Source organism: Pelophylax lessonae (genome assembly GCF_965119305.1).
Source record: "Pelophylax lessonae genome assembly, chromosome: 10".
NCBI classification, from domain to species: Eukaryota; Metazoa; Chordata; class Amphibia; order Anura; family Ranidae; genus Pelophylax; species Pelophylax lessonae.
This window is the reverse complement of record NC_138777.1, coordinates 233355451-233376323: the sequence shown is the minus strand read 5'-3', so window position 1 is coordinate 233376323 and position 20873 is coordinate 233355451. Positions and strand designations below refer to the sequence as shown.

General features: G+C 47.5%; 1 protein-coding gene across 5 annotated transcripts in view; it reads right to left on the bottom strand.

The window, feature by feature from the left end:
• The window catches only part of PLCG2 (phospholipase C gamma 2), a 237264-nt gene that overhangs the window by 68699 nt on the left and 147692 nt on the right, over positions 1-20873 (bottom strand). For 4 of the 5 annotated variants that reach the window (XM_082269676.1, XM_082269679.1, XM_082269677.1 and 1 more), the window contains exons 14-21: positions 20531-20699; positions 18549-18653; positions 17082-17171; positions 12721-12950; positions 8123-8323; positions 5253-5372; positions 2512-2692; positions 513-584 (exon numbers count right to left, since the gene is read on the bottom strand). In XM_082269676.1, coding sequence (XP_082125802.1) covers positions 513-584; positions 2512-2692; positions 5253-5372; positions 8123-8323; positions 12721-12950; positions 17082-17171; positions 18549-18653; positions 20531-20699 — 1168 coding nt within the window. The remainder of the gene's footprint in view (positions 1-512; positions 585-2511; positions 2693-5252; positions 5373-8122; positions 8324-12720; positions 12951-17081; positions 17172-18548; positions 18654-20530; positions 20700-20873) is intronic. The other variant, XM_082269680.1, reaches the window with a different exon arrangement.

The following is a 20873-nucleotide window of genomic DNA, read 5'->3' as shown; positions in this document are numbered from 1 at the left end:
CAATCTTCTGGGACATGTCAGAGGTCCCAGAAGATTGCCGGCCAATCAAGACGCGCAGCGCAACTCGCGCATGCGCAGTGCGTACCCGACTGTGAAGCCGCAAACTGTCAAAGCCGGGTGCCCACAGCAGTGATGCCGGCGCCGCCGAGAGGGAGAGGGAAGAGGATGGAGGCTTCGGGCGGCCGCATCGCTGGACCGTTGGACAGGTGAGTGAAAAGGCTGGAACTCCGCTTTAACATTACAATCTGGGTTAATGTAGCCCCCCCCCCCCCCCATGTGAGCGAAAAATTAAAAAAAAATGGACTACAAGTGGTTAATAATAATTGTATCCAGTACAATTTAATCCCATGGTTAATCAATCCTGATAGGGTGACATGTGATAAAGAGCTCTGGGTGTGTTAGTAATAATCGTTCGTCATTTGTCAGCTCACGTTCCTCAGCTGTTTCTTTTTCCTGCACAGGTGATGTAGTTATAGAAGTAAGAAATGATGTAGAAGGGGAATTATTCTCACCATGGCCGGGGAAATTTCACTGGGATCCACGTACATGGACTTTACACCGTAAATTGAGTCTACGTCTTTTTCCTGGAACAAAAAAGTTAATGAATTTAGGAGAGGTATTCTCTGACCAATACAGGACTAACTTTTATTTAACACATTAAGGGTAAAGGTTCAGAAGGACAGAATTTCACCCCCCTGGCGGTCTGATTATGTCCGGATTTCTGTGCTAAAAGCGGTACATTGTTTTGTATGGAAATCTGTTTTATATTTTCAAACTCACCTTTCCCTTTTTGCACAAAATCGCTTTTAGACGAACTGGAAAACAGCGACAGCGAAGCGGAGTTACTCGAAGAACTGAGCGATAACGATTGGTGGGAAAATTCGTCATCAGGTATGGAAAGTGAGGACAGCGAGGATTCTGGTGTCTTTCTGGCACATCGCTCCGTTGGAAATTCTGAAGAATCATTTTATATTCTTCCCAAATTCCACAAGCGATGTGCCAGAAAGAAACATCAGAATCGTCGCTGTCCTCACTTTCCGTGCTTGATGATGAATTTTCCCACCAATCGCTATCGCTCAGTTCTTCAAGTAACTTTGTTTCGCTGTTTTCCAGTTCGTCTAAAAGTGCTTCTTGCGCAAAAAGAACGCTGTTTGGACGCCATGGTCGTTCTCCATTTTCCAGGCACAAAGAACTGGAAAAGCACAGGCAGGGCACTGGAAAAGTCACCAGGTGAAATCCTGAGGTGAGATGGGGTGATACAGTGTAATCCGTTAGGATCACAGCTTTCTATCATCTCATTTGGTGTATTTACATTTTTTAATTTGCCGCCGGTTCCACCCCCTGCATCGCAACGCTCGCAGGGAAGGATTTCCCTGCCTGCGACATGCGCTCACCCTCCAGCACCACACACGTGGCTGACGTAGGGCTACCTCGGTTCACGAAGGAGAGCCAGCCTGCCACAGTAAATGTGCGGCGGGCGGTCAGGAACCGGATAAATAGACCCCCAAATTAGTTTTAACATGCCTGGGTGAACTACTAGCTGTGCACAACGGAAAATTCATTTTTGAATTTGAATTAATTTTCAAATTTGAGTTCGTATAATTTTGGTTTGTTATAATGTATTTCAGATTAGTTGAAATTCATTACTGTTGTGATTAGGAAATTTGGATACATCCGAATAACGAAAATTGTGGCCGAATTTCAATTCATAACGAAACAAACAGCAAAATCTGATAAAGAGTAGCCGATATCGTTTTTTTACTGCCGATACCGATATTTTGGTCATTGGGTATCAGTATCGGCCAATAGTTTTGTTTTTTTAATGTCTACAGGTACTGTGGTGCAGGGATCTGGGGATCTAAAAGACCCCAAACCCCTCCTCTGCACTTAAGCATTCAAAACGCCAAGTTTGGCTGTTTTGAATGCTGTAGGTTTTTTGAATTCGGCGCCGCCAGTACCCGGAAGTGATGTCACATTGTGACATCACTTCTGGGTACGAGGCGGCACCAAATTCAAAGAAATGGAGAAGGTAGGATTCCCGGGTCTCCCGGTGGGATGGGAGACCCGGGCGAGCCGCGGAAGGCGGCGGGAGGGGGGGGACATCCCCTCCCGCTCCTTGGAATGACAGCCGAGCGGTTTCTCAGCCGCATCAGTTGTCATTACAAGACAGCCGACTGTCGGCTATGGACACCGGTACCGGGGTGATGCCTCTAGCTGCAGGCATCACCCCGGTACATGCACTTTCCCTGAAATATCGGCAATATTGGTAAATAAAAAGCCGATTCCGATATATCGGGGAAAGTGCATATCGGCCCTCGATATATCGGCTTTGCCGATAATCGGTCGATCTCTAATAAAGAGCAATTGATCTTTTTCTGTTGTCAATATTCTGTGTTTCTTAATAATGCACAAATAACTTTTTCCACTTTAATTGGCAAAGGACCCTCCATTTTTTTCAAAAGTATGGCTAACAACACAGACTATATCTAATAGGAGAAACTCGGGACGTACAGCGTTGAATCTCAGCAGAAGTTCCTCGGTCACAGGGTAGCGAAGCTTCATCTTCCGGTACAGCGTGTGCTTCTCGTAATAATTGACCAGCTCCACCAAGTTTTCAAAATAAGCCGAAGTTCCCAACACAAACAGGCGGCCGTCTTTCTGGATTCTGCAGTGCTTCACTTTACCCTCCGCCCTAAGATACCAAAATACAAAAAAAAAAAAATGGCTGGGATTTAGTGTTAAGTATAACCCCCCCAAATGTATTTTACTTACTCTACTGCAAGCTTGGGCTGCCATGTTGGGTAAGAGAAATCTTAGGTAGGATAGAAGGAGCTTCCATTTGCTTCTTCTATCCTACCCATAACTTTTCGCTGAAACGACCATAGGGATGTATTGGAAAGGTAGCAGCCCATGCCCCCAAGAAGGTCCACCATCACCATTCACCATTTGGCACAAACCGACTGGAAGGGACTTCTTCCTCTTTGCCCACACAAGCAAGCAGCCACAACCATAGACTGATCCAGTCAGCCCAGTGCAGTCGCTAGCACAAACCAGAGATGTTGGGTAAGAGAGCAAACAGGGGCTAAGACTTAAACTAAATTGACAGGTGCTGCTTAAGGCTCCACCAGGTACTCTTACGTAGCAACCGCTTGGAGTACAGAGCTCGTCCCAGCTCTAGACATCTAATGGAAAAGGGAAAAGTCATGGAAGTCGCACATCTCTGCAAAACCCTGGGCTCCAACCAGCCCATGGAGCTAAGTCATGGGGATTCCGATAACTAAGCTCCATGGGCTGGTTCGTAATCCGGGGCGGGAGGCCAGAAGAACATGTGGGAGCGGCCGGTAATGCGGCGGCCGGCCCTCTCCGCGGAATCGGCCGCGGAGAGGCCAGCGGCAACCGGCATCAGAGCGAAGAGACACTAGTGACAATCATGCGCCCGGAATGGAGGCCTCGGCCCACCGGGCATATGCCCGGTCTGCCCTATGGCCAGTCCGGCCCTGGCTGGTTGGGTCCTGGGCTGAGGCTGTTATACACCTTCCTATGGGGTTTTGCAGAGATGTGTGACTTCCAGGACTTTTCGATTTTCCTTTACCGGCTAATCCTTGGAACACTTAGCTAGTGGTGGTTAGTCACATTCAACTGGACCCGTTTTGTAATGTTGAAGATGTTTTAAAGCTTTTCCAACCACTTCTTCAGTTCTAATGAATGTTGGGAAGATACCCCTACACGAAGGAAACACAGACACCTTAACCCAGTGATGGCGAACCTTGGCACCCCAGATGTTTTGTAACTACATTTCCCATGATGCTCATGCACTCTGCAGTGTAGTTGGGCATCATGGGAAATGTAGTTACAAAACATCTGGGGTGCCAAGGTTCGCTATCACTGCCTTAACCCAATTACCATGGAATGCTTTAAGGCAGATGTTGATTGTCCAAGAATAGGATGGGAATTGTGGAACCTCCCTGTTCTTGTTGCATCATCCCATCCTTCATGTCAGGAAGTCTGCAGGTGTCAATCCATCAATTATCATGGTTGAAGGTGTGATTTGGTAAATTCCCGGGGAAGAGATGGTAAAATGGCATTATATGTGGAAGACAGATGGTGTTGAAGGCCTCATCACTGATCAATAATGGTTGTGCCAGATTGACATAGATGGCCTCTTTTATGCCTTTTATGAACCAGTTGTCCTCTATGTTCTTGAAAAATCAACATTGGCCCTGACACATTCCATGGTGATTGGATGAAGGTGTCTATGCTACCTTAGTGGATATAAATAGTGGGGTATCATCCAGACACTCATTGAATCTAAAGAAGTAGCTTGGAGAACATCTTCATCATTACAATAAAAGGTCAGTTGCATGTGACTGACTACTAATAGATGTACCATGCTGACGATAAATGAGACCCTTCAGTTCAGAGATGAGATGAGCCCAGAGAGATCAATGGTTGGCCATTGTAAGGTCTACCACAATACCACCTTGCATGCTCATGGTTTGTGAAGACATGGTGTCAAGGCAGATGTTGATTGTCCAAGAACAGGATGGGAGGTCTGAAAGTTTTCAAACTCAACTATTGAGGTCAATGGGTGGGGGGGGGGGGGGGGGTGCCGCAACCACAGGTGGTAGTTTAATACAACCCCCCGCCAGAAAAAAAAAAAAGAAAACATTCATGCCAGCTGCTTCTATATTGTCCCATGAGAAAGGGCCTTTAGTCTGTGTGCAGATGTGGTAAAGGGCCCTGCCAGGCCTTCGGTTACGCCCACCACCCCCCCCCCCCCCCCTCCACGTGCACATATGTGCTGCAAGGCTCTGCCAGGACCCAAAGCCCTGCAGCACACATCTGCGCACACACAGAACTGTGAACTTAGACGAGAAAGTTGCAAGTCCTGCAGCACAAAAATGCTAAAAACATATAATTATACATATCCAAACGTTAGAAAAGGAAGGGGAAGAACGCTGGAAAAAATATTTTTTGTTTAGGGGCCACATGCTTGTTGGCAGACTGTGCAAACAGACTAATTAGAAATTCACAATTCTTCAAGAAGATGTGGAGAGGGGAATGTCCCTCCTCTGAGTCATTTAGCTGTTTTTAGTTGTAGAAAGAATGCCAGCTGTTGGATTTGAATGGAGTTGGGCTTAAATTCTTTACACTTCATTGAAATAGTACAACAAAGAAGATTAGGTCCTTTCTAAACATCCAATCAAAATCCTGGGATAAAATGGGGATGGAATGAAAAAGGGAGCACCTACCTGAAGGTGATGGCGTAGGAATTTGGCTCATCCCTCTTTCGTATCAGAAATGCTCCGTCTCGCGGTATCCTCGTCAGCATTTCTTCCGCTTCTCCTCTACTTAGATTGTCGTAATACCACCTACACCAAATGAACAACCGGTCACTGATCAGTCAATTAATCATAGACATTAAAGGGAACTGTACCCCTTCTTCCTATGTGACAGCACTGGTGCTTTGGCAACACATACAGTAAGTAGGACAGGGAAAAGGTGAATCTCCTCCAGCCACTTCCTTCTACTTTACTCTTGACCATCATCTTGTTGGTTGCCACCAGTAGTGGGATGGGTTTGTCCAGCACCCAGGGCGAGGATGTGGAGGTTTCATGTACCGTGAGCTGGAGCTTAACTGGAGCTGAACTGTCAGAAGTCTGAAGGCAAGACATTTCAAGGTGGTTGAGCCTCTTTCTCAAGCCTCTTGAGGCTTGAGAAAGAGGACGTACCACCGCAAAATGCATTGCCAGGCTCCCAGCGTCTGACGTCATCACAGAGGTTCCTACGCTGTCAAACTTCTGACAGTTCAGCTCCAGTGCCTGTATTTCATGTGTTTCCATCCCATGTCAGCAGCTTGGTGCTTACAACTTGGATTCACTTCTGCACCACCTGGGACCACAGGCAACAGCCTTGTTTTTACATGACATGCATTTATGTATCTGACTAAATAGGAGTTGATCATTTTTATTACATTAATAAACCTGCTAAATGTAGTCATCTTTAGCTTTGCTTTGTTTTGGAGGTATTGCAGGTTTAAGATATCCCAGGACGCACTGGGAAACCCACAAGCGAACTAGAAAGACGTCATCAGCAGTCACTTCCAGTTCATGTGAATATATTCTGGGAGTGTCTGGTGCAGACGTCACATGTGGTGTGCAGCGTGGAGCAGCAGGAAGGTGAAGGGAGACTAGAGTGGAGTGGAGCAACTAGCAGACAGCTCATGTGGTGTGCAACATTGGAGCTGGGAGGGCACTACTGAGTGGGGGGATCAGCAGAGCTGGGGGTTACTACTGAGTGAGGCATCAGCAGAGCTGGGGGTACTACTGAGAATGGGATCTGCTGAACAAAAGGTACCAATAGGCTGAGGATCTTCTGAATGAGGTTACTAATAAGCTGGTGATCTCCTGAACATTGGGCACCAATGATCTGGCGATCTGCTGAACAAGCGTACTAATAAGCTGGGGATCTGCTAAACAGGGGTACTATTAAGCTAGGGATCTTTTGAATGAGTTTACTAATAAGCTGGGGATCGGCTGAACGAGAGTACCAAATGAGCTAGGGATCTGCTGAACGAGGGTACTAATAATCTGGGGTTCTGCTGAATGAGGGTACCAATGAGCTGGGAATTTGCTGAACAAGGGTACCATTGAGCTGGGGATCTGCTGAACAGGGATACCGATGAGCTGGTGATTAACTAGCAGACAGCTTGTGTGGTGTGCAACATGGGAGCTGGGGAGCACTACTGAGTGGGGGATCAGCAGAGCTGGGGGTTACTACTGAGTGAGGCATCAGCAGAGCTGGGGGTATTACTGAGCAGGGGATCTGCTGAACGAAGGTACCAATATGCATAGGATCTTCTGAATGATGTTTCTAAAAATCTGGGGCTCTGCTGAACAAGAGTACCAATGAGCTGGGGATCTGCTGAACAGGGGTACTAATAATGTGGGGATCTTCTGAACAAGGGCACTAAAAAGCTGGGGATCTGCTGAATGAGGGTACCAATGAGCTGGGGATCTGCTAAAAAAGGGTACCAATGAGCTGGGGATCTGGTGAATGAGGGTACCAATGAGCTGGGAATCTGGTGAATGAGGGTACCAATGAGCTGGGGATCTGCTGAACAGGGACACCGATGAGCTGAGGATCTGCTGAACAACGGTACTAATAAGCTGAGGATCTGCTGAACAACGGTACTAATAAGCTGAGGATCTGCTGAACAGGGGTACTAATAAGCTGGGGATCTGCTAAACAGGGGTACTAATAAGCCGGGGATCTGCTGAACAGGGGTACTAATAAGTTGGGGTTCTGCTGTACAAGGGTACCAATGAGCTGGTGATCTGCTGAACAGGGATATGGATAAGCTGGGAATCTGCTGAAAGAGGGTACTAATAAGCTGAGGATCTGCCGAATGAGGGTACTAATAAGCTGAGGATCTTCTGAACAAGGGTACCAATGAGCTGGGGATCTGCTGAACAAGGGTACTAATAAGTTGGGGATATGCTGAAAAGGGATACTAATAAGCTGAGGATCTGTTGAACAGGGATATTAATAATCTGGGGATCTTCTGAACAAGGGTACCAATGAGCTTGGGATCTGCTGAACGAGGGTACCAATGAGCTGGGGATCTGCTGAACGAGGTTACTAAAAAGCTGGGGATCTGCTGAACAAGGGTACTAATGAGCTGGGGATCTTCTGAACAAGGGTACCAATGAGCTGGGGATCTGCTGAATGAGGGTACTAAAAAGATGGGGATCTGCTGAACAAGGGTACTCACAAGCCGGGGATCTGCTGAACAGGGATACTAATAAGCTGGGGATCTGCTGAACAAGGGTACTAAAGAGCTGGGGGTATTACTAAGTTAGGGGTACTACTGAGCCATTGTTCTACTGAACCCTTTAAAACAAATTGAAAATCAACACAAACAGGGCATTTGCCAATCTTCGGTAGTGTGTGGTAACGTTGAAGCGAGTGTAAAGGAGCCCTCAAGGCACCATCAGATGGGAGGCCACTCAACCAGAGCTCAAGGAACCCCTAGCAACCTCTGAAGGAACCCTAGGATTTCTCAGAACCCTGGTTGAAAATGGCTGCCATAGACACACAACAAACGGACATAAAGACTTACTCCTTGGTCAGGTGCGGGTTGGGGTTCGGAACGGCGTCCGTTAAGCGCAGCTCGAAGTCGGCACAGCGCAGCGAGGACTCCCTGTAGTGCTGTATTAGCTCATAAATACTGTCGAACGTCAAGTTGTCGGTCAGGTAATACTTCACATACTCTCCATCCGTACAGGAGCGGATCCGGCAGTGCTGGACTCTCCCGGACCTCCTGCAAGGGGAACACCACACAAGATTAGGGCGTCTTCCATAAAACAAGAAGAGCTAAGAACGAAGGAAGGAAAGCTCAGAGAACGAATAGATTTCGTGTACTGGTTATACGGAGAACGGTCATAACATCTGAGCCGTACAAAAACAAATGTCCATGGGGGTAAAGAATAAACTTTTTGAAACTTTTTTACAGCCTGCCTATAAAAGATGTCGAAGTTGGGATTAAAAAAGTACAATTTCTGGTGAGACCAAGCTATATAGCGGAAAACAAGTTCCTACAAGATGGCTTTGACTTTGGAGCTGGCCTGGATGCCCTGTCTGATAGGGCAACTACCAGGGGTTGACTGGCAACTTTCGGCCCAGGGGGCAAGTACAAACCAGAGGCCCATGGTGCAGCAACTCGGCCCCCCTCCCAATCTCCCTCTTCCCCCCTCCCAATCTCCCTCTTCCCAGTCTCATCCTGACCCCCATTTCAGGCTGAAACTCCACTCCAGGTACTCTCTACTCACCGGCCGAATCTGGGTTCCTGACCTGGCCAGCAGTGGGTGGTTGGGGAGCCGAGACAGCTTGCTTTGGGTTCCTGACCTGGCCAGCAGCGGGCGGTTGGGGAGCCGGGACAGCTTGGTTTGGGTTCCTGACCTGGCCAGCAATGGGCGGTTGGGGAGCTGGGACAGCTTGCTTTGGGTTCCTGACCTGGGCAGCAGTGGGCGGTTGGGGAGCCGGGACAGCTTGGTTTGGGTTCCTGACCTGGCCAGCAGTGGGCGGTTGGGGAGCCGGGACAGCTTGGTTTGGGTTCCTGACCTGGCCAGCAGTGGGCGGTTGGGGAGTCGGGACAGCTTGGTTTGGGTTCCTGACCTGGCCAGCAGTGGGCGGTTGGGGAGCCGGGACAGCTTGGTTTGGGTTCCTGACCTGGCCAGCAGTGGGCAGTTGGGGAGCCGGGACAGCTTGGTTTGGGTTCCTGACCTGGCCAGCAGTGGGCGGTTGGGGAGCCGGAACAGCTTGGTTTGGGTTCCTGACCTGGCCAGCAGTGGGCGGTTGGGGAGCCGGGACAGCTTGGTTTGGGTTCCTGACCTGGCCAGCAATGGGCGGTTGGGGAGCTGGGACAGCTTGCTTTGGGTTCCTGACCTGGGCAGCAGTGGGCGGTTGGGGAGCCGGGACAGCTTGGTTTGGGTTCCTGACCTGGCCAGCAGTGGGCGGTTGGGGAGCCGGGACAGCTTGGTTTGGGTTCCTGACCTGGCCAGCAGTGGGCAGTTGGGGAGCCGGGACAGCTTGGTTTGGGTTCCTGACCTGGCCAGCAGTGGGCGGTTGGGGAGCCGGGACAGCTTGGTTTGGGTTCCTGACCTGGCCAGCAGTGGGCGGTTGGGGAGCCGGGACAGCTTGGTTTGGGTTACTGACCTGGCCAGCAGTGGGCGGTTGGGGAGCCGGGACAGCTTGGTTTGGGTTCCTGACCTGGCCAGCAGTGGGCGGTTGGGGAGCCGGGACAGCTTGGTTTGGGTTCCTGACCTGGCCAGCAGCGGCGGTTGGGGAGCCGGGACAGCTTGGTTTGGGTTCCTGACCTGGCCAGCAGTGGGCGGTTGGGGAGCCGGGACAGCTTGGTTTGGGTTCCTGACCTGGCCAGCAGTGGGCGGTTGGGGAGCCGGGACAGCTTGGTTTGGGTTCCTGACCTGGCCAGCAATGGGCGGTTGGGGAGCTGGGACAGCTTGCTTTGGGTTCCTGACCTGGGCAGCAGTGGGCGGTTGGGGAGCCGGGACAGCTTGGTTTGGGTTCCTGACCTGGCCAGCAGTGGGCGGTTGGGGAGCCGGGACAGCTTGGTTTGGGTTCCTGACCTGGCCAGCAGTGGGCAGTTGGGGAGCCGGGACAGCTTGGTTTGGGTTCCTGACCTGGCCAGCAGTGGGCGGTTGGGGAGCCGGGACAGCTTGGTTTGGGTTCCTGACCTGGCCAGCAGTGGGCGGTTGGGGAGCCGGGACAGCTTGGTTTGGGTTACTGACCTGGCCAGCAGTGGGCGGTTGGGGAGCCGGGACAGCTTGGTTTGGGTTCCTGACCTGGCCAGCAGTGGGCGGTTGGGGAGCCGGGACAGCTTGGTTTGGGTTCCTGACCTGGCCAGCAGCGGCGGTTGGGGAGCCGGGACAGCTTGGTTTGGGTTCCTGACCTGGCCAGCAGTGGGCGGTTGGGGAGCCGGGTCAGCTTGGTTGGTGCTGGCTGGGGGAGGAGAGTCTCCAATAGGGCATGGAACCGGCCTCTGCTGAGACACAGTTTACACCATCCATGTTGGGAGGGAGGTCTGCACTCTGTCCTTGTCTTCATCCCGCACTCAGTAGGTCAGTGGCAGAGACTTTTTACTTCTCTTCACCAGGAATCCTTTAGGCATGTCTGTGGCAGAAGCGGTGCAGCTTTATTATGGGGCATCAGAGTGGTCCAGGGGGCAATTGCCTCCCCCCCCCGCCCCCTGGCCGAGTCCTCCCCTGGCAACTACAAGGCACATAAAGTTTGGCCCCCCCAACGCTTTAAATGGGTCGTGACAACCGGAGCCAAAAGACGGGGTTTCTAATCTTCTTGCACTGTGATTGGCTGAACAGTGCTGATGTCATCAGAAGTCCAGCCCACCAGCTCCCAATCATCAGTAGTTGACTGTGAGCTGTCGGTGATGGCCCTACATTCAGGCAATTTTTCTGTGTTGTAATAAACTGCATTAGGTTATTATTGTTTTGCAGTGTGCTGACATCTAATGACAGTTTTGGGCCACTACAACTTGTTTACTAATGCTTCCTCTGTCCTCCCCTTCTGTTTAGTGCTAGTTGGTTAAGCCCTAGCTGGACCCTACCATCTTCTTTTCCCTCAGTGTTAGTCATTTACAGAGACAGGGCTTGGGGAAGATATTGTCTTACACTTCTAAAAACATCCCCACTACTGCAATTAGCTGAAGTAATAATGAGTTGGATTCAACTTCTGTGTCATTTTGAAGAGTTAAGCTGCCTGTGGATGGTGCAAAGTCAGCAGGTGAGTATATTGTCTGGACAGACTGGGTCTAAGGAGGTGTGTCAAACTAGACATGCGCAGAATCAAAAAAAAATTAGTTTTGATAAGTTATTTAAATAATTTTGCTTAGATAAATAAATTTAATTTGTTTTCAGAATTGGTTTAGTTTATGTTTTCAAATTCGGTCGAATTGAATTGAATTCGACCAAATTCAGAAACATTCGAATCGGCATTCAAATTTAAATTCCAATTCGAATTTATTCTATTTTCAATTTTAGAAGACAAAACGGTTATATATTTTTTTAACAGACCCCTGATGTCTCTTCTATGAAACAGAGAGAGAGGAACTGAGGACAGAGTCCTCATTCTATTTCTCTGCAGCTTCAGCTGTACTGCAGATGAATGAACAGAAGCCTCTGTACAGAAGCTCCTATTCATTCACAAACAGAAGTATAGTAAACTGTGCTTACTATGCTTCAGTGATGAGTGAAAACAGGAGTGATCTGTACCGATTGCTCACTATGATCATTTGGGAAGGGGCTGGTAAAAATGAAATGTTTAAGAAACCCCCCCCCCCCCCCCCCACTCTCCATCCTGACACAGTTGTAGCCAGTGGGAGGGGGAGAAGCTACATATAGAACCAGCAGTGCTGCAGGGAGGGGGCACCAGGGGATTGTGAGGGGGGTGCAGTACAGGGGGTCTATTTGCAGAGTTCCGTCCCCCTGTGGCTCCCCTAAGGCATCAAAAGCAAGCAGGAGGGGAGAGGAGGAGAGGCCAGCAGCTGCAGGGGAGCCACAGGGGATCGGTGCTGCAGGGCAAAGCCAGCCTTCTCCAGAACATTCTACTTCCACTGACATTGCGGGAACCCCGTAGCATGATGGTCAGGACTGAGGAGCGCTTAGCCCCCCAATGTGTCCAGAGAAGCCTGGGGGAGGGGGTGCCACTGAAACGTGGGCCCAGCACCCCCCTAGATCCGGCCTTGCCACCTCCATTTTGTTGCCATCTCTGTCCCATTGTGGAGATTTTCCTAAACTTGTATGAACACCAAGTTAAAAATTGTTGTGAGAATGTGACATACATCCGCACATTTAGAATAAAAATCGCCGTATTTTCTCTAATATATTTACTTCCTATATTATTAGCACCAGGAAAGCATTCCGAAAATTTTTTATTATTGCCACTAGGTGGCACTGATGATATAGGAACTCTGTACATTAGAGAAAATACGGAGATTTTCTATAAAATGACCCCTGAGGGTTTTCGGAAAGGTGCTGATCGGCAGCCAAAAAAAAAGTGCTCTCATTGGCCACATTATTTCATGTTTTCCACAGAAAATTGGACAGCAAAAAAAGTAAAAAGGAAATGTTTAAAGCATCAGAATATAAAATATAGTATGCAATATTTCTGATATATTCAAGCCACCTGTATAGTTTATTCTTAGGATGAGTTTCCTGTAGTTTATCTCTAGACAGATCATACCAGAAGGAGAGAGTATAATCATTCAGGTACGACTCGCTCTCCCGCACCAGGAAAGTGCCGTCTTTGCCCCCCATCTCAGCGCAGTACTCCTGCAGTAGGCGCTCCGCCATGAATCGGCCCTCCTGCATCCTCCCATGGAACCATTTCTCCTGCAGATGTTGCTCTTTCGAAGACTGAAAAGGAAGGCGGGGAGAGAATGCAAAAGGGCAGTGAATAAAAAATCATCCCTGGAAAGAGACCCGGCGCTAATCAATGTTCCACCTTGCTCTACGGCAATGATCATCACAGCACACCAGGCAGTAATTCCGGGGTCTGGAAGGGAATTACATTCAGCAGGAATGGCTGACTTACTCGTATCTCTGAGGTCATTACATTTGGGGGCTCATTTTCCCTTCCTGTAAAAAAGACCGCTTACTGCTGCTCTCTCTTCTTGTGCAGGGTGACTGGTCTTGTCTCTGCCCCCTCCTGTATTTTTCTGCAGGCAGCCTGTGGTGGGTGGAGCCTGATCGGCCCCTCCCACAGCTCTGTTCTCTGTACAGGCTATGTATAGCACAGTGATGACGTCAATGCTACTTTTATAAGGTAATATCTGGGTTTGCAGAGTCTTCTCTTGGGTCTATTTATGTTTATTCTGTTTTATAGGTTTTTGGTATAGCAAATAGATACAAACTGAACATATCCAATGCATACATAGACATACATACATACATAAACATATATACATACATAGACATACATACATAGACATACATACATAAACAATGCATACATAGACATACATACATAGACATACATACATAGACATACATACATAGACATACATACATAAACATATATACATAAACATACATACATAGACAATGCATACATAGACATACATACATAGACATACATACATAGACATACATACATACATAGACATACATACATAAACAATGCATACATAAACATACATACATAGACATACATACATAGACATACATACATAGACAATGCATACATAAACATGCATACATAGACATACATGCATAGGTATATGATTCCTATGATCCCTGTGATCCCTATGATGCCTATGATTCCTATGATTCCTATGATCCCTATGGTGCCTATGATGCCTATGATTCCTATGATCCCTATGGTGCCTATGATCCCTATGATGTCTATGTTGCCTATGATGCCTATGATCCCTATGATGCCTATGATGCCTATGATCCCTATGATCCCTATGATGCCTATGATCCCTATGATGCCTATAATGCCTATGATGCCTATGATCCCTATGATGCCTATGATGCCTGTGATCCCTATGATGCCTATGATCCCTATGATTCCTATGCTACCTATGATTCCTATGATGCCTATGATTCCTATGATCCCTATGATGCCTATGATCCCTATGATGCCTATGATCCCTATGATTCCTATGATCCCTATGATTCCTATGATCCCTGTGATGCCTATGATTCCTATGATCCCTGTGATCCCTATGATGTCTATGATGCCTATGATGTCTATGATGCCTATGATCCCTATGATGCCTATGATTCCTATGATGCCTATGATCCCTATGATGCCTATGATCCCTATGATGCCTATGATCCCTATGATTCCTATGATCCCTATGATGCCTGTGATTCCTATGATACCTATGATGCCTATGATTCCTATGATCCCTATGATGCCTATGATCCCTATGATCCCTATGATTCCTATGATGCCTATGATTCCTATGATTCCTATGATCCCTATGATGCCTATGATCCCTATGATGCCTATGATGCCTGTGATCCCTATGATGCCTATGATCCCTATGATTCCTATGCTACCTATGATTCCTATGATGCCTATGATTCCTATGATCCCTATGATGCCTATGATCCCTATGATGCCTATGATCCCTATGATTCCCAGGATAATGCATCTCGCCCACAAATACTGCGGCGGACAGCGAGGGCTGATTAGAGAGAATTACAGGTTTGGACGGGAAGAAGAGAAGGATGACACTAAATACATTTCACGCCGAGGTTATCGGCTCCGCCGGGACACTCCGACATCCCGCAAATACGTCTTCCTGCAATCTTATAAAGCGTCGCTGTTTATTTGGATCATTGCTACATTGTAACATCTGATATCCTTCATACTTCCGCCGAGTTCCATGTCAGATAAGTAAATGAAAGCGAACGCGCTGGGAATTGATACGGAGCGCAGGAAAAAAGAAATTCACGAATACGTCAGAAAGGCCAGGAGAGCGATACAATACAGAGCTCTGTGTATGCAACTGGCCACACACAGCCCTATCTGATTGTACAACTCACTAGGCTTGGGTGAAATGGAATCAACATGGCAAAACTTGCAATTTAAATATAATAAAATTCCAATTAGAAGTAGAAAAAAAAAAGATTGTCTGAGCGAAGAACACAAAAGCTAATATATGATTTGCGCCAGTGATGGCGGTAATTGTACAAGAATAAATATCGAACATTCTACAGTGTTCAGCAATAGGATACAATACCTTTCCATCATTAGAAAGATTCCAATTGACTTTGCCTGGACAGAAATTATGTCCTCAGTCTGCTGCAGGCAGGAAGAGGCATTTCCTCAGTCTCCTCTTCCCCAGTCATCATTTAGACCAGAGGCCTCTAAACTGTGGCTCTAGGGCCAAAAGCTGACCTATGCTTGGCTTTATCCAGCCCCTGGGGTACTATTCCTACCACTGACAACAATGATGGGACACTATTCCTCCCACTGACACCAATGATGGGACACTATTCCTCCCACTGACACCAATGATGGGGCACTATTCCTCCCACTGACACCAATGATGGGGTACTTTTTCTCCCACTGACACCAATGATGGGGCCCTATTCCTACCACTGACACCAATGATGGAGCACTATTCCTCTCACTGACACCAATGATGGGACAATATTCCTCCCACTGACACCAATGATGGGGCACTATTCCTCCCACTGACACCAATGATGGGACAATATTCCTCCCACTGACACCAATGATGGGGCACTATTCCTCCCACTGACGCCAATGATGGGACACTATTCCTCCCACTGACACCAATGATGGGGCACTATTCCTCCCACTGACACCAATGATGGGACAATATTCCCCCCACTGACACCAATGATGGGACACTATTCCTCCCACTGAAATCAATGATGGGACACTATTCCTCCCACTGACACCAATGATGGGACACTATTCCTCCCACTGACACCAATGATGGGGCACTATTCCTCCCACTGACACCAATGATGGGACACTATTCCTACCACTGACACCAATGATGGGGTACTTTTTCTCCCACTGACACCAATGATGGGGCACTATTCCTCCCACTGACACCAATGATGGGGCACTATTCCTCCCACTGACACCAATGATGGGACACTATTCCTCCCACTGACACCAATGATGGGACACTATTCCTCCCACTGACACCAATTATGGGACACTATTCCTACCACTGACACCAATGATGGGGTACTTTTCCTCCCACTGACACCAATGATGGGGCACTATTCCTCCCACTGACACCAATGATGGGGCACTATTCCTCCCACTGACACCAATGAGGGGGCACTATTCCTCCCACTGACACCAATGATGGGGTACTTTTTCTCCCACTGACACCAATGATGGGGCACTATTCCTCCCACTGACACCAATGATGGGGCACTATTCCTCCAACTGACACCAATGATGGGACACTATTCCTCCCACTGACACCAATGATGGGGCACTATTCCTCCCACTGACACCAATGATGGGACACTATTCCTCCCACTGACACCAATGATGGATTATGGTTTCCTGCCACCCCCCCCCCCCCCCACCTTTAAAGCAAGAAGGACAGTAGCTGGCCCTTTGTTTAGGAGGTCTGGAGATCCACGACTTAGACTGTACACTGTGAATTTGTAGCAGATCACAAAGTGAGAGGCTGCAACAGGGGCTGATCAGTGTCAGACATTTGTGAACACCAAAAGCTGCACAGGCACCAAGACGTAGATGATCTCTGAGTCTGGATCTCAGTCCAGGAAATAAATGGTAATTCTTGATGATGCCTATTTAAATGCATGTGTTGCGGTAATGTGCAATTAAACGTGCGTTTCGTCATGCTTTACTACAACTGCAAAGTGCAAAGATTGTACAACCAGATTGTAATGTATATGGCCAGTATAAGTCTACTGATACAGTATTATAGCGGAGGGAGTGGGATGCCCCCCCCCCCCACAAAACAAAAAGCAATCATAATACTTTAGAAAAGGCGTATTATTTGCGGTCATTACCTTGGGGGCGCCGTCTTCTATATTTTGCTCAATTTCATCGCCATAGGACAGCCTATCGCCAGCGATTGCGCAGTATCGTACCGACCATTTCTATAATAGAAATCATAGTCATATATATTACAAATGACAGCTGTGAATTTTTAAGTCAAATTCTTATATTCTCAGATTCCAATAGTCATTCTTCTAATGGAAACAGCAGTGGGCGCCAACTAAGTGCAGTATATAGGAAAATACTTAACAGATCCTGTGTCCTAAGCTATGTCCCGGATTTGCAGGGATAGTCCCGCACCCTGGCCCTCTGTTAACAGATCCTGTGTCCTGGGCTATGTCCCGGATTTGCAGGGATAGTCCCACTTCCTGGCTCTCTGTTAACAGATCCTGGGCTATGTCCTGGATTTGCAGGGATAGTCCCGCTTTCTGGCCCTTTGTTAACAGATCCTGGGCTATGTCCCAGATTTGCAGGGATAGTCCCGCATCATGGCCCCCTGTTTACAGATCCTGTGTCCTCGGCTGTGTCCCGGATTTGCAGGGATAGTCCTGCATCATATCCCTCTGTTAACAGATCCGGTGTCCTTGGCTATGCCCCCAGATTTGCAGGGATAGTCCTGCATCCTTGCCCTCTGTTAACAGATCCTGTGTCCTGGGCTATGTCCCGGATTTGCAGGGATATTTCTGCATCCTTGCCCTCTGTTAACAGATCCTGTGTCCTGGGCTATGTCCTGGATTTGCAGGAAAAGTCCTGCATCTTGGTCCTCTGTTAACAGAGTCTGTGTCCTGGGCTATGTCCTGGATTTGCAGGGATAGTTCTGCATCATGGCCCGCTTTTTACAGATCCCATGCCCTGGGCTATGTCCCGGATTTGCAGGGATAGTCCCTCATAATGGCCCACTGTTAACAGATCCTGTGCCCTGGGCTATGTCCTGGATTTGCAGGGATAGTCCCTCATAATGGCCCTCTGTTAACAGATCCTGTGTCCCGGGATATGTCCTGGATTTGTAGGGATAGTCCCACATCCTTGCCCTCTGTTAACAGATCCTGTGTCCTGGGCTCTGTCCCGAATTTGCAGGGATAGTTCTGCATCATGGCCCACTTTTTACAGATCCTAGAAATGGTAAGCATGAGAAACAGCGGCGAGCGGCAGGATGGGGGCGTCCCCTCCCGTCGCTTCAGAAAGCCTTCCAGTGGCTCATAAGAAAGCCAACCGCCGGCTGCAAAAACGGTACTGAGGATAAGGATGATATCTTTAGCCATAATCCCGGCAAACCACTTGCAAACCAGAACGTATATATACATATATAGGTATATATATATATATATGTATATATATATATATATATATATATATATATATATATATAAGTTCGGGGTGGACTGATCCTTTTAAACATATAAAATTTTTTCATAATAGAATAAAAAGGACACAAAAACCAGCGAGCGCCCAGTATAAAGTGAAGGTGAGCGGATTACCTGATCTATAGGGTCCCACATGTGGAGCTCCCCCTGCAGTTTGGTCTCCTCCTTACTGTCGTCTGTATTGGTGACATAATCTCCTTTGGGTCCCAGCTTTTTGTGCTGCAAATAAAAGATGTATAGCCAAACTTGAGTGGCCGTTTAGCTTCATAAGCGCCGCCTACCAAACAATAATACCTGTTACTTTTTTGATCCTTTGTTGGACAAATCTCCTGCAGCCACTTTGTAGAAGCTTCCAGTCTACATGCACAACATCGATGGCTGATCAGGAGAGGCAGAGTGCGCAACCTAAGTGTAGAAGACGGTACATTTTATTAAACAAAAAAGATAGGTGGCTACGCGTTTCGTGGCTTGAAACGCGTAGCCACTTGTCTTTTTGTTTTTAATAAATATACTGCCTGCTACACTTAGATAGCGCTCTCTGACTCTCCTTATCTGCCATTGTAGAGATCTGTCAGAGGTGCTGCATGTTCTGGCTCCAGTATAACTACAACCTCATCATCCACTAGGGTTCACTGACGCATTTTATACTACAGAACACAGATATGTTGCTCCTTTAGGCCTTTGACCAATATATTTGTTGTTACAACAATGATGGCTGCCTGGCATTTCTCATATATACAAGTTAAACCCCCCTGTACCCAACCTGCAGCCCTTTGGGTACTTGTTATGGGGCCCCCATTGGTCTGTAGTGGGGGTGGGGGTTATAGAAGTGATCCCTACTAGTCTGATATAATATGCCCCCATTCTCTCACTCTCCTCTGCAACATGCTTGCAATCTCTAACCATCATTTCCTCCAGTAGGTCTGCAGTCTCTGACAGCCCTCCCCATCTACATAAGCTGAATGTGGGGCCCCTTGATGGAGTCGGGGGGCCACGATTGAGACCTTTAAAGAGTAACTCCACTTTTGTTGAGAAAAAAAACTCCTCCCCCTCTGGGTGATCTCTGTACATTGCAGGGGTTGTAACAAACATTGTTGCAGATTCCTTCCTTTTGTTCTTCTGAAGAAATCATTGTTTGTTCCTCTGTGTCCATGTGCAGAGTGAATGTGAATGGGAGTGACTTTATAATTATCAATCAGCTGCTGTACCTGCAGGGCTCTAATGCGGAAATCTGCTGGGCCTGCGTCCCTTTAGACGTGTTCCTATTGGGAATATCTCACCAAAAATGATATTTTTGTTGCAGGGGATTCCAGAAATCTGACTTGCATCTTAGGCTGGCCATACACTATACAATTTTCTTATTCAATTTCCTTTAGATTTACCTTTAACTATGTAGTGCAAGGGCCTGCCTGATTGCATACAAATTGAAAGTGTTTAGGTTTGACCCTATATTACATGGTTTTGGTAAATCTAAAGGAAAGTTGAACAAGAAAATTGTATAGTGTATGGCCAGCCTTAGTGCAGTGAATGTGAATAGGAGTGACTTTATAATAATCAACCAGCTGCTGCACCTGCAGGGCTCTAATGAGGAAATCTGCTGGGCCTGCATCCCTTTAGACGTGTTCCTATTGGGAGTATCTCACCAAAAATGACATTTTTGTTGCAGGGGATGCCAGAAATCTGACCTCCAATAAGATACAAGTCAGATTTCTGGCATCCCCTGCAACAAAAATATCATTTTTGGTGAGATACTCCCAATAGGAACACGTCTAAAGGGATGCAGGCCCAGCAGATTTCCTCATTAGAGTCCTGCAGGTGCAGCAGCTGGTTAATTAGTGTAAAGTCACTCCCATTCACATTCACGGACACAGAGAAACAAACAGCTATTTCTTCAGAAGAACAAAAGGAAGGAATCTGCAACAAAATTTGTTACAAACCCTGCAATGTTCAGAGATCACCCAGAGGGGGAGGAGTTTTCTCAACAAAAGTGGAGTTACTCTTTAAAGGTCTCAATCGTGGCCCCCCGACTCCATCAAGGAAGCCACACGTTCAGAATATCAGCAATGTCTTCTTTGAACATACTGGTGCAGCTTTACCTTGATGATGATCTTCTCCTTCAGCTGGGTGGGTGAGGGCAGTTGGTCGGCGCTGGCTTCGGTTGGTTTGGTCAGCAGAAGATCTCCGAGGACCTCCTTGAACACCTTGGCCATGTACCTCTGCTGCTCTACATTACAGTGTTCCTCTATGGAGAGTATGACTGGGTACCTGAATGAGACATAATGATAAATTCAGGCAAGGAATGCGGCACTGTGTTCCTGCCGAGTGTCCCCACAGCAAGCAGCTTGCTATGGGGACACCCGAGCCGAGCTGCATCCCTAAATGTATGTATGTATATATATATATATATATATATACATATATATACAGTATATATGTATA